The sequence below is a fragment of the Megalobrama amblycephala genome, linkage group LG5 (genome assembly GCF_018812025.1).
Source record: "Megalobrama amblycephala isolate DHTTF-2021 linkage group LG5, ASM1881202v1, whole genome shotgun sequence".
NCBI lineage: Eukaryota > Metazoa > Chordata > Actinopteri > Cypriniformes > Xenocyprididae > Megalobrama > Megalobrama amblycephala.
In genome coordinates, this window is record NC_063048.1 from 2,368,491 (window position 1) to 2,382,827 (window position 14,337).

General features: G+C 38.0%; 1 protein-coding gene across 2 annotated transcripts in view; it reads right to left on the minus strand.

The window, feature by feature from the left end:
• cdin1 (CDAN1 interacting nuclease 1) overlaps positions 1-14,337 on the minus strand; it is a 101,836-nt gene that overhangs the window by 34,732 nt on the left and 52,767 nt on the right. Inside the window, exons 7-11 of one of the 2 annotated variants that reach the window (XM_048190232.1) lie at positions 12,525-12,604; positions 11,944-11,993; positions 8,717-8,784; positions 6,796-6,861; positions 6,351-6,456 (exon numbers count right to left, since the gene is read on the minus strand). In XM_048190232.1, coding sequence (XP_048046189.1) covers positions 6,351-6,456; positions 6,796-6,861; positions 8,717-8,784; positions 11,944-11,993; positions 12,525-12,604 — 370 coding nt within the window. Of the gene's footprint in view, positions 1-6,350; positions 6,457-6,795; positions 6,862-8,716; positions 8,785-11,943; positions 11,994-12,524; positions 12,608-14,337 lie in introns of both variants that reach the window. The other variant, XM_048190231.1, reaches the window with a different exon arrangement.

Consider the following 14,337-nt stretch of genomic DNA (forward strand, 5'->3'; position numbering starts at 1 on the left):
CGTTTTGGAACCAAACTCTTCATATAGGCCTGGTTTCACAGACAGGGCTTAGGCTAAGCCAGGTTTAGGTCTTATTTCAATTAGGGCATTTAAGTAGAGTTTATAAACATACCCTAGTAAAAAACATTACCGGTGTCCATCTTGAGACAAAACAATGGCTCTGACATATTTTAAGATATGTCAGTGGAAGTTGCTTTGAGTTAAAACTGCTCAAACATGCATTTTAGTCTAGGACTAGCTTAAGCTTTGTCTGTGAAACCGGGTGTAAGTTTCATAACTTTATATTTACATTGAAATGAAATCCTGTACAAACTAGAGTGCTGCTTTTGTACATTTGACTGAACTGTTTGCTTGTGTTTATTTCCTATTTTACTACTTATATTGTTATAATGCAGTGCTTCACAGGTTTGAAATATACTTGCGGTGGTAGCCGGGCGAAAAATCCTCCTATTACCCATAGCACAAAAATGATATACTACATGTGACAAACAAATAATGTGTGATTTTTAACAGTATTTTTATTTATTGAAATTAATTTTAATTACATAGCATATTACATTTAATTGCATACTAATATGATGCATTATTATGCATTGTAAATTATGCAAAATTACAGCATTTAAATGGTTCTCCTTTTCCTATGGTCTCCTTGCTGTCATATAGTGTCTCTCTCAGTGAATGGGACACAGATTTTACTAGTAAAATTTATAAAATGAATAATATATGTGTCAAATAATGTTCTTAATTTTCTTCCTGTGGGGAAGACTACAATAATTTACTATGAATTAAATGGAAATCAAATTAAATACAATTTATTGTGTAACCAAAATACCAATAATGCCCAAAAGAAAAAGAAAAAAACTTAGCGTGTGACTTAATTATAAACAAGCCCGAATACACGGGACTCTTATTTTGAAATGTCTGTACAATTGCAGGCTGATCCTTCAGATTCTTACAATCATCTAAAACATTTTATATAAAGGCCATGAAGTAGACATTGTAATAATTCATCAACTTGAGTTCATTAGCAATCGCTTGGCATAAATATATGCGCTTTTCACTGATTGATAATCACACTGAAGCATTCTGAACACAGAGTCTGAAGCGCTGTTGTGTGAGCTTGTAGAATGCGCAACAGCGCCCCCTTGTGACTTTGCAAAATGCAGCGCCCGTGGGAATGTTCGTGGGAGTGAACAGTTCTGACGCACACATAACGAGCAGGTACGAAACGACTAGCTTATTCGATCGCGGATGGTTTCATTATCTTGCGCGGATATAAAAGTATAAGAGGATAAAATAATAAAAGCAAAAATGTGTCTCCAAATATACTTGGGCGGCTTTTACTATACGTGGGCGGCCCGCCCAAGTAAAGTCTATGTGTGGGAAGCACTGTAATGGCTATTGTTCATTTTAATAGTATTGTTCAAAAATGTATATTTTATATAAATAACATGCCATATATTTTAGTATTGAGAGAGAGTCCGTTAGTGATTTCAACTTTAGTGCAAGTTTCATTAAAATAGATGGCAGCATAAGATGTTGTTTTTACTTTAAACAACATCTTATGAGACGCAACAGGAGTAACGGAGACTTGGGCTCAACTGTTAAACTGTCAACTTGAGATTTGAGTCTGTGGCGGAAGGAAGTAGTTCCTCACAAAAGTGGGTTTTTAAAGTCAATCTGTTGTTGTTTCTTATTTATTTACACACTCGTGCTGTCGAACTGTTGTATAAACACAATATCACACTCATAGCCGTGCGATATGGCTGTATATCAGCATGCTTTGATTACCTATGGCCGAATCACAGCCGTGCTGATATACAGTAATATCGAACAGCTACTCGTGTGATATCACTCATATAAAATGTGTTTTAATATACTCATTGCTTGTGCACAACTAGAAAATGCTCTGAAATGTCTTTTGTGTTTGCATTTAAGCACTATAAGGTGAGGAGATGGTCTAATGTTACAACGCACTGCATGCGTGTCAAATTTAATTCCTGAACTGAAATGTTACCGAAACAACTTTCACAGAGATTTCCGTCTTTTCCCATTCAGTTATATGGAGCTGTACTTGTGATTAATGGAAATAACTGGTTCAGATTCAACAATGACGCATTGTGTAATTTAACCCTGTAATGAAATAATATAATAGTCCAATTTAGTAAATTGAATAGTTTACTGAACTTTTAAAGTGCTCTTGGCTGTTAAAGAGCAGCATGGACATCCTTCAAACATCTTTTGTATTCAACTGAAGAGAAGATGTCAAACAGGGTTGGAACGACACAAGTGTGAGAGTCAATGATGACAGAATGATCATTTGTGTGTGAACTATTTCTTTAATATAAAAGTCAAACTGCTTATGAAGGTACACGTCTAATATGTCAGTTTCTTATTTGCCGGTGCGCCATCACTCCTAGCAGTCGTTCACGAAGGGGAGGCGTCAGTCCAGAGTCGCATTTCATTACGTGACACATTTAACCTCACCCACTTCAACTAAAACATACACAAGCCTTATTATGTGCTTAATATTCACTATCAGCTGAATAATTTTTAATGCAACTTAAAGCCGAGTAGATGGATAACTCAATTATGCGCACATCCGTCACGGAGCCTGCCGAAGGCAGCGGAGATTGATGGGAAGGTGAGGCCGATGGCGTCTTTAGCATCAGATCCAGGCAACCGTCTCTCCTCCCTCACTGCTTCGCTCTTTATAGGAGAAGCATCATTACCCATGACGAGACTTTATTATGAGCGTCGCGTTTTGGCCACACTATTGTTTGGATGATGAATGCTGCTGCTGCAAGTTTCAGAGAGGAAATTAGTCGTCATTTGGCGAAAACACACTGCATTTCTCTAAGGGAGAATGAGGAACAATTAACAGCACAAAAAAACAAAAACAAATGTTCAATGGGTTTCTATACAGAACTGTAGTGTTCTTGACTCAATTAAAAAAAAAAAAAAACCTTAATGGCAAAAAGGTTCTATATAAGGAGAAATGTCTTGCATGATTTCATAATATTTCAATGTTTAACGGGTTGCTCAATTTCTTCTAGTGATAAAGTGTATTTACAAACTGTTTAATTCATATAATTTAATCAAAGTTTTGTATAAGAAGCGCCTCACAGAAGGAACGCCACACATGACGTAATCACGTTGGAAAGGTCACGCGTGATGTAGGCGGAAGTACCGATCCAGTGTTTACAAAGTGAACGTGCAAAGACTAAGTCAAACGGCCTTTACAAAAAAAAAGGTAAAACGATGTTGGACGATTTTGAAGTTGGAGGAGAAAATGACAATTTTAGTGTGTGTAAATGACGCACTTCACTCTGAAACCGCTAGCACATATTTGCTTAAATCACAGCCTGCGCATTTTGACATTCGCACTAATTCGCCACAATAACGATTTTATTTCAACATATCGTGCCGCCCTAATTAACAGTCCTTGCAAACACTGCCATTTGGTGCAAATGATGGAAATGCTTGAAAATAATCAAATCAGGAGTTGTGTCACTCTGATGCGCCGCACTAATTGAGAACGTGTCAGCAATGTTGGGAAGGTCACTGGAAAGGAAACTCGCTGACCTTTTCAATATTTCACTGATATAACTCATATAAACAGAAGAGCGATGGAGTAACGTGTGACGGCAAAGGGATCGGACCTCCATAGCACGTGATTGGCTGAATGAGAGGAGACAACAGGAAGCTGGACACGGGCGCTCCTCTGCTCCGAGAGCATTGCAAATGTCAAATGTAAATGTCAATTAAAAATTACAAGCAGCTCTGAAAGGTGGACTCTGAAGGGTCTGACATTTTTTTTTTTGACATGCCAAAGTTTATCTGACAAGGCAGCGCACAGACATGACAGCATGTGCCGTGTCACGTCTAAACACACACACACACACGAGGATCATGCTGAAGACTGTAATGGAGCCGCTGAAGCGCATCGCATCAGATCAGAGAAATAAAGTGATTCTCATGAGAGGCCGTAACGGACAAAAGGATGTTTTTAGTTTTATGTTTTCATTCATATATATAAGCAGATTACATTTGTCTTTACCAGGTGCTTCAAGAGTATTAGTCACATTGTGTGGTTAAGCATTGACTTACTGGTTCACTGAATACAGCAGGTCGGTTTACAACACACTTTATTTTTAAGTCCTCTAATGTGTTTGACAAAGCATCATCATTGTACAATTGTGCATTGTATCACACACACACACACACACACACACACACACACACACACACACACACACACACACACACACACACACACACACACACACACACACACACACACACACACAGAGTGATTTCTTATTCAGAAGGGCGGCAGTGTTTGAAACATTCAAATCTGTGAAATACAGTGTGTCTCTTCAAGACTGAATAAAAATAAAAGGGAAAAACATGGAAGTGAAAACAAAGCTGTGAAATCTTTCTATGAGATACAAGAAAACTGTTCAGACATTTGCGAAAATAATTAATTATGACTGAATTACTACAATATTTCCAAAAGGAATGTTTGGGAATCTGAAACTGGTATTTTCTACTGGCACACTAGGCTAAAGCAAAAGATAGAAAGAAAGGACTTAAAATGTGTCTGTTGTATAAAATGTCAAAATACCATTTGCACGGTACTGTTTTGCACAGCAAGATTATTAGCTCTGCATTTAAAGGGTTAGTTCAGACAAAAATGACATTTCTGTCATTAATTACTCACACTCATGTCATTCCACACCCGTAAGACCTTCATTCGTCTTCAGAACATTGTTTTGTTTTGTTTTTGTTTTTTTATCCTCCATAGAAAGCAACGTAATTACCAGATTCAAGGTCCAGAAAGATACTAAAGACATTGTTAAAACAGTCATGTGACTGTAACAATCTCTTCTCTACTGTGTCATTCTCCTCAGATCTTCCAGGTTCTATGTCAGAACACAGACTCAGTATTGGTTGACGTTGGTCACATGATCAGCACAACGCATGCATGTGATGCTGACGCAGGAGCTGGCCAATGTGTACAAGAATGACAGGGGACAGACAAATGTGTTGAATATAGTCGTTATTTTTGTTTCGTTTTTGCGCACAGAAAGTATTCTCATCTCTTCATAACATTAAGGTTGATCCACTGCAGACACATGACTGTTTTAATAATGTCTTTAGTACCTTTCTGGACCTTGAAAGTGTTGATTATATTGTGTCTATATATATCTCTTGGATTTCATCAAAAAATATCTTAATTTGTGTTTTAAAGATGAATGAAGGTCTTAAGGGTGTGGAACGACATGAGGGTGAGGAATTAATGACAGAATTTTCATTTTTGGGTGAACTAACCCTTTAATACTGTAATCAAATGTATACAAAATGTACAGGTTTTCATAGTTACAGTTTTGATTTAATGGACAGACGTCTAGTTTATTTTATATGCATTTTACTTTTATACTTTTAATATTTTAGTTCTAGTTCAGCTTTTAGGCCCCGATATACTCATGGTGAATTTCTTTTTCCTTCTTCACTTAGGGGTAAAAAGAAATTTGAAATATACCCGAAATGTGATGTACTGTTTGTGAACATTTTAACGTCTTTAAATGATTATGTAAATATGTGCTGCACACTTTCCTCTCAATAACAAAATAAACACAACAAAACAGAAAGCATCTGATCATAGTGATGTGGATATGTTTGCTTCAGCTTCAGTCACGTCATGTTATTTATACAGCACTTTATACTATAGATTGATTTAAAGCAGCAGCTTTACAGTATTAAACATGAAAAACAGTGTCAGTGTGTCTTTCAATCAGAATTACAGCTTCAGTTTCTACTATAAAGCGGTTCTCCAGTGTGTTCATGTTTTACTTGAGCCTGACATCGACCGACTGAACAGAAGAAATGAACCAGAGAAGATTTACACCTCAGAGAAGGCGGAGCCTTTGAGCCACTCCTACTTATTACATCACCACCAACAACCAATGGGAGTTCAGAGGCATTTACCAGCCAGAGCAAACTTCAAACTCCAAACAAACATGGTTTTGGCCTGATTTTATTACAAATGACGTCACACAAGTTCATACTACAATTCCATCATGGTCTTCAGGAGTTACAGTTAAGGAATCCGTCTTGTTAGCTGAAATCAGGATTCTTGATTTCAGCTAGTCTTTATGTTTAATATTTGTTCTTTTTATGATTTTATCAGTGTTAAATCATGTTTTAGTCTATAATAACTTTGCTGTCCAATGGAAACATGATAGTGTAGGATGAAAAAAATGTGAGTATTTGAATTAACCAGGATGTGTCCTGTGTCGCAGTGCGATACTGTTGTTGTTTGGTGTGAAGTGAACATGTGGTCTGACCTGTTGCAGTAGCTCCAGAACTGCTCGTTCAGGTAAGCGTGATGGCTGTGGTCGTCTCCAAATGAAGCTTTGCTCTCGATCCAGTGAACGATATGACCATCAACAGCTGCGGAAGAGCACAAAACCTTTAACTGGTTGATCTCAAGAGCAGGTGAGTGAGGTGTGTTTACTATAAGTAGTGTTTAAACAGAGAAAGTGAGAGCGATTAGCAGGCTACCAAACACAAACTACAAGCCATTTTTAGCCTGCTTTGGTAAAATGCCAGATTATTTTCCATGCAAAACTGATTTGATGGGACACATGTGAGCAAATGTCCAATTAAATTTACAGTAAATGACATCAGCCAGATGCTCGTCACTGAGAAATGACTGAGACACTGGTTTTCAGGTTTATACTAATCAGAAAGTGAATAAAACGCAACTAGTAGCAGATGAACAGAGCTCACCTATCGGCACCTCCAGAATGATGTCGGGGGTTTTGTCGTAGCCTTTGGCACGGAGCTGGTTCTCATCTGCATGGAAAAGTGGCATGAGCATGATTTTTCCCATTACAAATAAAAGCACCATTTCCTAAAATTGTGACCTCAACTGGACCCTTTCATTGCATTGTGGGACAACAAACAAATAAACGTATTTCTTTTTCTTAATATTTACTCACAAAAACGGCAACATTTTACGACAAGATTTCATTTGTTAACAGTAGTAACATGAACTAACAATAAACAATACTTCAACTGCATTTACTAATCTTAGTTCATGTTAATCTCAACATTCACAAATGCATTTTAATATCAAAAGTTGTATTTTTTAACATTAGTCAATTCCAGTTAAGTCCACTATATGGAGAAAAATCCTGGAATGTTTTCCTCTTCATTTCTTTTCAACTGAAGAAAGAGGGGGGTGAGTAAATTATCAGGAAATGTTAATTCTGAAGTGAACTAATCCTTTAATGCATCCTTGCTGAATAAAAGTATGAATTTCTTATATTTGTACTGTTCCCAAAATTTTCTACGGTAGTTTATAATTAAAAAAAAAATTAAAATTTCTATTTCAGATAAATATGATAATACAGATAAATGCTTGTTCATCAAAGAAACCTGATAAAAATTGTACACAACTGTTTTCAACATTGATAATAATCATAAATGTTTCTTGAGCAGCAAATCATAATATTAGAATGATTTCTGACGGATCATGTGACACTGAAGACTGGAGTAATGATGCTGAAAATTCAGCTTTGATCACAGGAATAAATTACACTTTACTATATATTCATAAAGAAAATAGTTATTTTACACTGTAATATTTTTTACTTTTACACTGTAATATTTTTTACTTTTTTTTTACTGTATTTTTGCTCAAATAAAAGCAGCTTTGGTGAGCAGAAGAGACTTTTTTCAAAAACATTAAAAAAAATCCTACTTTTAATACAAACTTTTGACTGGCAGTGTGTCTCTTTCATAGAACATCAAGCTATTATTGCAACTATTTATTTTGATTTAATGGATTTCTCATGATTCTACCCCTAACAAACCAGCAGCCAGCATCCGGCGAAGGCACATATATGACCTCGGTCACCGCAAACAAAGCAAAGTCATCTGAACACAGGAAAGCCACAGACAGCATCTGAAGCCGCTTCATCTGTTAAATGTTTGCTGGCACTGCACAAACGTCTCTTGCGTCTGGAGTGGTGATGGAGGGTGTGATATCAGTGGTAAGAGTGACCTCAGCCATTGTCCTTGAGTCACCTGATTTCTCCATTAAATCACACCGAGCGGGTCATTCGGCCTCTCCGCGTCCAGTCAAGCTGAACTGCTATAGGGCGAGAGAGGGGCGCTCAGGGCGAGGGTTCGGGTCTGTTGACGTGCAGATCATCTTTGTACATCAGCTTTGATGAGAATTAATGAGCTGTCTCAGCCGCTGCAGAGCTCACTTCCAATCCATTTATCAGGCCGCTGTGACCCTCGAGCCCAAACGCCCGGAGACGGGTCAGAACTCCCGCATTTCACACCTGAATCTTCGCTCAAGAAACATGTGACACCAACGCACTGGACACTCAGGATACATCATATTAAAGGGTAAGTTCACCCAAAAGTGACATTTCTGTCATTAATTACTCACCCGTAAGACCTTCATTCATCTTCAGAACACAAATTAAGATATTTTTGATAAACTCCTCCATCGACAGCAATTTAACCACCACTTTTAAGGCCCCAGAAAGGTACTAAAGACATCGTCTTGTTTTGTTTACGTTGCATAGACAGTTCAGCGCTACGTACCAAACCGTCATTTTTGTGAACCGTTAAACCCATAATATACATACATTTATACAGTGTTAAAGTGTGATAGGGAGAAGAGGAGGCTCACCTAGAAAGGACAGGTTTCTCTCTCTGAGCTCGTCTCGTAGAATGTCTTCATGTTCCAGACCGATGGCACTATGGGAATATGGTTAAGGACGTACTGCAAACAAACTTCACAAAACTCCTCATTTATGGCAGTCAGAAACCGCTGCTCATTTCTCATGGGAATTGCAGTGAAAATTTGGATGGTCAACTTTTACGAGCCCATTTCTAAATGTTACCTGTGCTCGGTTGCCATGGAAACACTTAGACAGCTAAGCAGGGTTGCTGTGGCAACAGCAGAAGAATGTGTGTTTTGTTGTAATATCAGAGACAAACCTTTCTGACCTAAACATCATCAACACGGACATGGCACAGATCTGTCTGCAAAGTTCAACATCACAATGCCAGTGGTTGCCAGGGTGTTGCTATGGTGTTCAGAAGGGTTGGTAGGCTTTTCAGGATGTTGCTAGAGTGTTCTGAGTGGTTGCCAGGGCATTGCTAGGCTGTTCTGGGAAGTTGTCAGGGTGTTCTGAGTGGTTGCCAGGATGTTGCTATGGTGTTCCAAGAGGATGTCAGGGTGTTTCTAGGGTGTTCTGAGTGATTGTTAAGAGGTTGCTAGAGTGTTCTGAGTTGCATATAAAAACACATGCAGCCAAAACATCAAACTGACGCACAGTTGTGTCTGAAGTGTTCATGGTTTGATGGGCGCCTGTGCGTCATGTGTCACGGGGCGGTTCAGTGGGGTGATACGATGAACCCGCGCAGATGTAGAGAGTGAATGAATGCTGACGCATGAAAAGAGCTGGAGAGAGAGAGGGCGGGGAGATGGGGTTGAGTGACCATGGACAGACAAACACTGCGACCCTTCACCCCTGACTACTACAAACACACACACACACACACACAGACACAGACACAGACACAGACACAGACACTGTGATCTACAAGAGCATAAAGCTCAAATTAATGTCTCCGTTACAAAACTTACTGAGCATTTTAAGGCATCGCAAGCCTTATTCAGATCAGAGTAGTTTTCTAAACGACGTCTCATTCACGATTCCACTGATTCAGATGGGAGTCACATTTGTGTGTTCATTAGAGAGATGGAAGTGTGTGTTTTAAGAAATGGGTGTTGGTTGCATACATCACATATGACTTTTAATGAATTATTTCATTTTATTTTAAAATAAAAATCTTATTGAAATAAACTTAATTTTTATTTTAATGATTTTTTTTATTAACTTTTTACTAATTTCGCTTTGTGCTTTTATCATTTTATTCTATTTTTTTTTAAATATTGCTATTTAGTTTGTTTTTTATTTTAGTTTCAGCTTTAGTTAGTTTTAATTTATTTCCAGTTAATCATTTTAGTGCAACTTACAATTATTTCAGTTTATTGCCAAAGCAAAAATTAAAATTTTCATTTTAAGTTTTCCAATTAATATTTACATTTTATATTCATTCAGCTTTATTTTAATTATTTACTCTCCCTCAAGCCATCCTAGGTGTACATGACTATTTTCTTTCAGACGAACACAATCAGAGATATATTTATATCCTGGCTCTTCCAAGCTTTATAACGGTAGTGAACGGGGGCATGTTTTGAAGCCAAAAAAATGCCTCCATCCATAATAAAAGTTGCTTGGAAAATCCAGCCAGTCTGGTCGGCCATTGAATCAATTCGATTTCTAGGGCGGAGCAAATCCGAGCAAACAGGAAGCAGAGTAAACCAATCAGAGAAGGGCGGATATGACGTTAGCAAAGCGACAAGAGAGTCAACAGCGAAAAGTAAATAATGAATGTGTTTTTGGTCATTTAAAACTGAATTCATGGCTGAATAGAACAAACTCTCGGGTCTCCTGTGGGCAATCTTTGTTGATATTGAAGGGACTTTCGCCGCACTGGAGTGACTTTGTTTGCGTCACTGAAATAAACGAATCTGATTGCACGGTACGGTTTGGAGTTGACTCGAGGTGCGACGGAGGACGGACTGACCAGACTTATATATCTTGTAGAAGATATATCACTGGCCTTGCCAGGCAATAATAGAAGTAATCCATACGGCTCCAGGTGGTTAATAAAGGCCTTCTGAAGTGAAACGATGGGTTTTTGTAAGAAAAATATCCATATTTAAAACTTTATTAACTATAATAACTAGCTTCCAGCAGACGGCCAGAGAGCAAAACAAAACACCAGTCACTAATTAGAATTCTAAAACAATAATTTTTAAAGAGAAATGTTGGAGGATTTCGGTATAAGAGAAGAGGAGCTTCAGTTTGTTGCCCAGCCCTATTTGTTTGAACCGTGAGAGGCGTCTGAGCCTACGATACTCCTACATATATCGCATCAGAGGATTACTCATTTGGTGCAAGTCAACTTGCGCAGTACGCATACGATCATCTGCTGGAAGCTAGTTGAATTTATAAAGCTTTAAATATGGATATTTCTTACCAAAATGCATTGCTTCACTTCAGAAGGCCTTCATTAACCCCCTGGAGTCATGGATTATATTTATGATCGATGGATGCATTATTTTGGCTTCAAAATGTGGCCCCCCTTCACCACCATTATAAAGCTTGGAGGAACCAGGATATTATTAAATATATCTCTGATTGTGTTCGTCTGAAAGAAGATAGTTATGTACACCTAGGATGGCTTGAGGGCGAGTAAATCATGGGGTAATTTTCATTTTTTTGCGTGAACTAACCCTTTAAAGTAAAGTGTAACCAAAGTGTGTTAATACCACAATAATACAATCAAATTCGGACGGGACTAGATTTCTCAGATAATCATTGAGTTACCCAAAAATCACAGACATCTGTGAAACACAAACTTCTCTAACATCCCCTGAGAACTATGACAGACTTGAGAGTCATGAAATCTGATTGACCAAATGGTAAATCAACACAAAATGAAATCCAAACTGCTGAAATCATCCGGATTCAGTCAAATTTGCTGAATAGAAAGTGTTGGAAGTGAAATAAATGATGGTGTGAAACTACATCATTCTCACAGTGATAAAGATAAAATCTGGATGTGCTAAAATATAATCCTGCATACGTGGGGAAATCTCACACACACACAGGAAGTGAGGGAACACCGCATGATTCAGACAGTGAACACAGAGCTGCATATTGATCACACACACACACACCTCAAGCGTAACTTTTATGTCAGGTGAAGCTCGGCACATCTCGTCCCCGTGAATAGCTCCTCGTCAATTTCAGGCTTAAAGTTTTATGGGAAGGATACTGTTTGATGCAGTCGACCAGCGGTCCATAACAGCAGTCATTTACTGTGCACTGAAAAGAGGGAAGAAATATTACAGTCAGGAGGGGACGAGCCCCTCAACATCCATTACAAACACCCATCATGCACTGCAGCGCCACCACACCTCACCTCACCTTATTAGCAGGTTATTCAGATTAAAGATAGATTCATATGAGATGTTTCTTTGGCTACTAACTAAAGCCTTTTAGCAGATTACAGATAAAATTAGTATAAAGAAATTTAGGAACACCAAAGAACGCAAAAGAAAATTCATCATTTATTTGTATACAAAGTCATTATTGGCAGACAGTCTTCCCCTCCACCACAACTTTTAAATCTCATTCGTGCTCGCAGACGAGATCTGAGAGCTTCAGCTGAAAGGCGAATAAAATTTGGGTTTGTTCCTCAAACAAAACTATTATATGACTTCAAAACACTCAGAATTGAGCGGTATAGGTACTTCTGACAACACTAGTAAAGAGCAACATGAAACATCTTGGTTGTCTTAGTGTCTTCAATAGAAAGAAAGAAATTGATAAATGATGTTTGTTAAGCGCTGGTACCTGCTCGATGTGCTTCGCTAACAGCAGGTCAGGAATTAAATACGGCTCGCGCAGCATGTTGTTGAGGACCTGTCTGGATGCTGCTGATGAAAAGAGAAGAGTGAATGAAGATGCGTGCCGCTATTAATCTCCTACACCTATAGTAGTTCTGTAATATGGGCATACAGAGGTTTGGTGTGGATAAGCTGCGCTATGTAGGATGAAAATTTACTCCATTCATGCTGCACTAACATTATAAATCAGCCCACGAGCCCATGGATTGATTCCCTATTACTCCAACACGAAATCATATTCAGATTTAATGGATTGAATCATTGTGTGTCATTCTAATGATATATGCATATGAGAGTAACACTGCCGCTCAAGAGGGGATCAAACACTGGCCAGTGCATGATGGGAAATATGAGGCCTTGTTCAGCTCAGACAGATGGTGATTTGAAATAATAGATGGTTCAAAAGGGTGATAATCAAGTAGCATTTCATTTTATTCCCTGAAGTCAGCTTATACTATAACTATAATGTAAGATTTGTGCACAATAATCAGAACATTAAAAATTATAATGAATATGTAACGGTGCATAGCTATATTTATCAGAATGTTTCTAGAGTCACTTTTCTAGCTGACCAATGAGTTTATGGTCACTGAATATGTTTTTCTGAGGTAAATGTGACATTACGTGACATTGTTTACAAGCTGTTTTATTGACGTCTTTCCGAAGTTGAAGCACTGATTGAACGATTACACGAGACATGATACGGATTTCGGTAAGTTGTACTGTATATTTTAACATACCTTCAGATGTTCATGCATGTTTATTTCGCTGTAACTGGTATTAAAGCGGAGGAGAGGATGATCACATGCTTCTCTTTAACTGAGGCGCTAAAGCGATCTGTCACGCCACATTAAACTGCACCAAAACGGTATTTATTTTTTTAATCTCAAAATAAGATGGACGTCATTTGAAATCTGAGACTTTGCTTCATATCAAAAGTAACAAAGCACAAAGATTACTGCGATTTATTGGATGGGAGGCGCTACATATTCTGCTCATTCATCAACTGAAAACAGACTAGACTAATCGATTCTTGGGATTTAAGAATCGATATCGGTTCGTAAAAATGAGAATCGATTCAAATCGAGAAATTGATATTTTTTTACCCAGCCCTAATAATCAGCCATCATTTTGTTTTTCCATGACCATTTTTGTAGCTTTAAGACTTCTGTGAATGTGTAAAAGACCTCTGTTATTATTGACAAACCTCTACACCTCCAAACAGAGATGGAGTCAAGACTAGACCCTGATCAACATGCTCGGTCCAACAACGAAGCTGTCCATTTTAACTAGAGATTCAATGCCACATTTGCCACACTTCCTGCAGTAGATCACTGAAATCTGTGGTAGAGGTCACTATAAACCAAAGACCCAGACCAACACTGAGACCAGGGGCATGTTCTTGTTGAAAGAGGTCAAGGTTTCGCTTGTTAGTGTGCTTCTTAAAAGCAACTTTGTCCAATGAGAGCAGATCAAAATTGGCTATATAATCATTGGCTATATGTATTCTGGCTATATCACACTAATATTTCATCAGACAGTATTAGAAATAAAGGCTCCAAAAGGGGTTTTCACAGCGACGCCCAAATAACCTCTTCAGTGAACAGTTCTTTAAAAAAAACAAGCAAATTAATAATCTAAAGAACCTTTTATCCAATGAAAAGTAAAGGCTCTTCATGGAACCAAAGACACCAATTAGGAACCTTCATTTAAGAATTGTTAAAGCCATATTTAAAGGTGAGGCGTGTTTTCCATTAGCA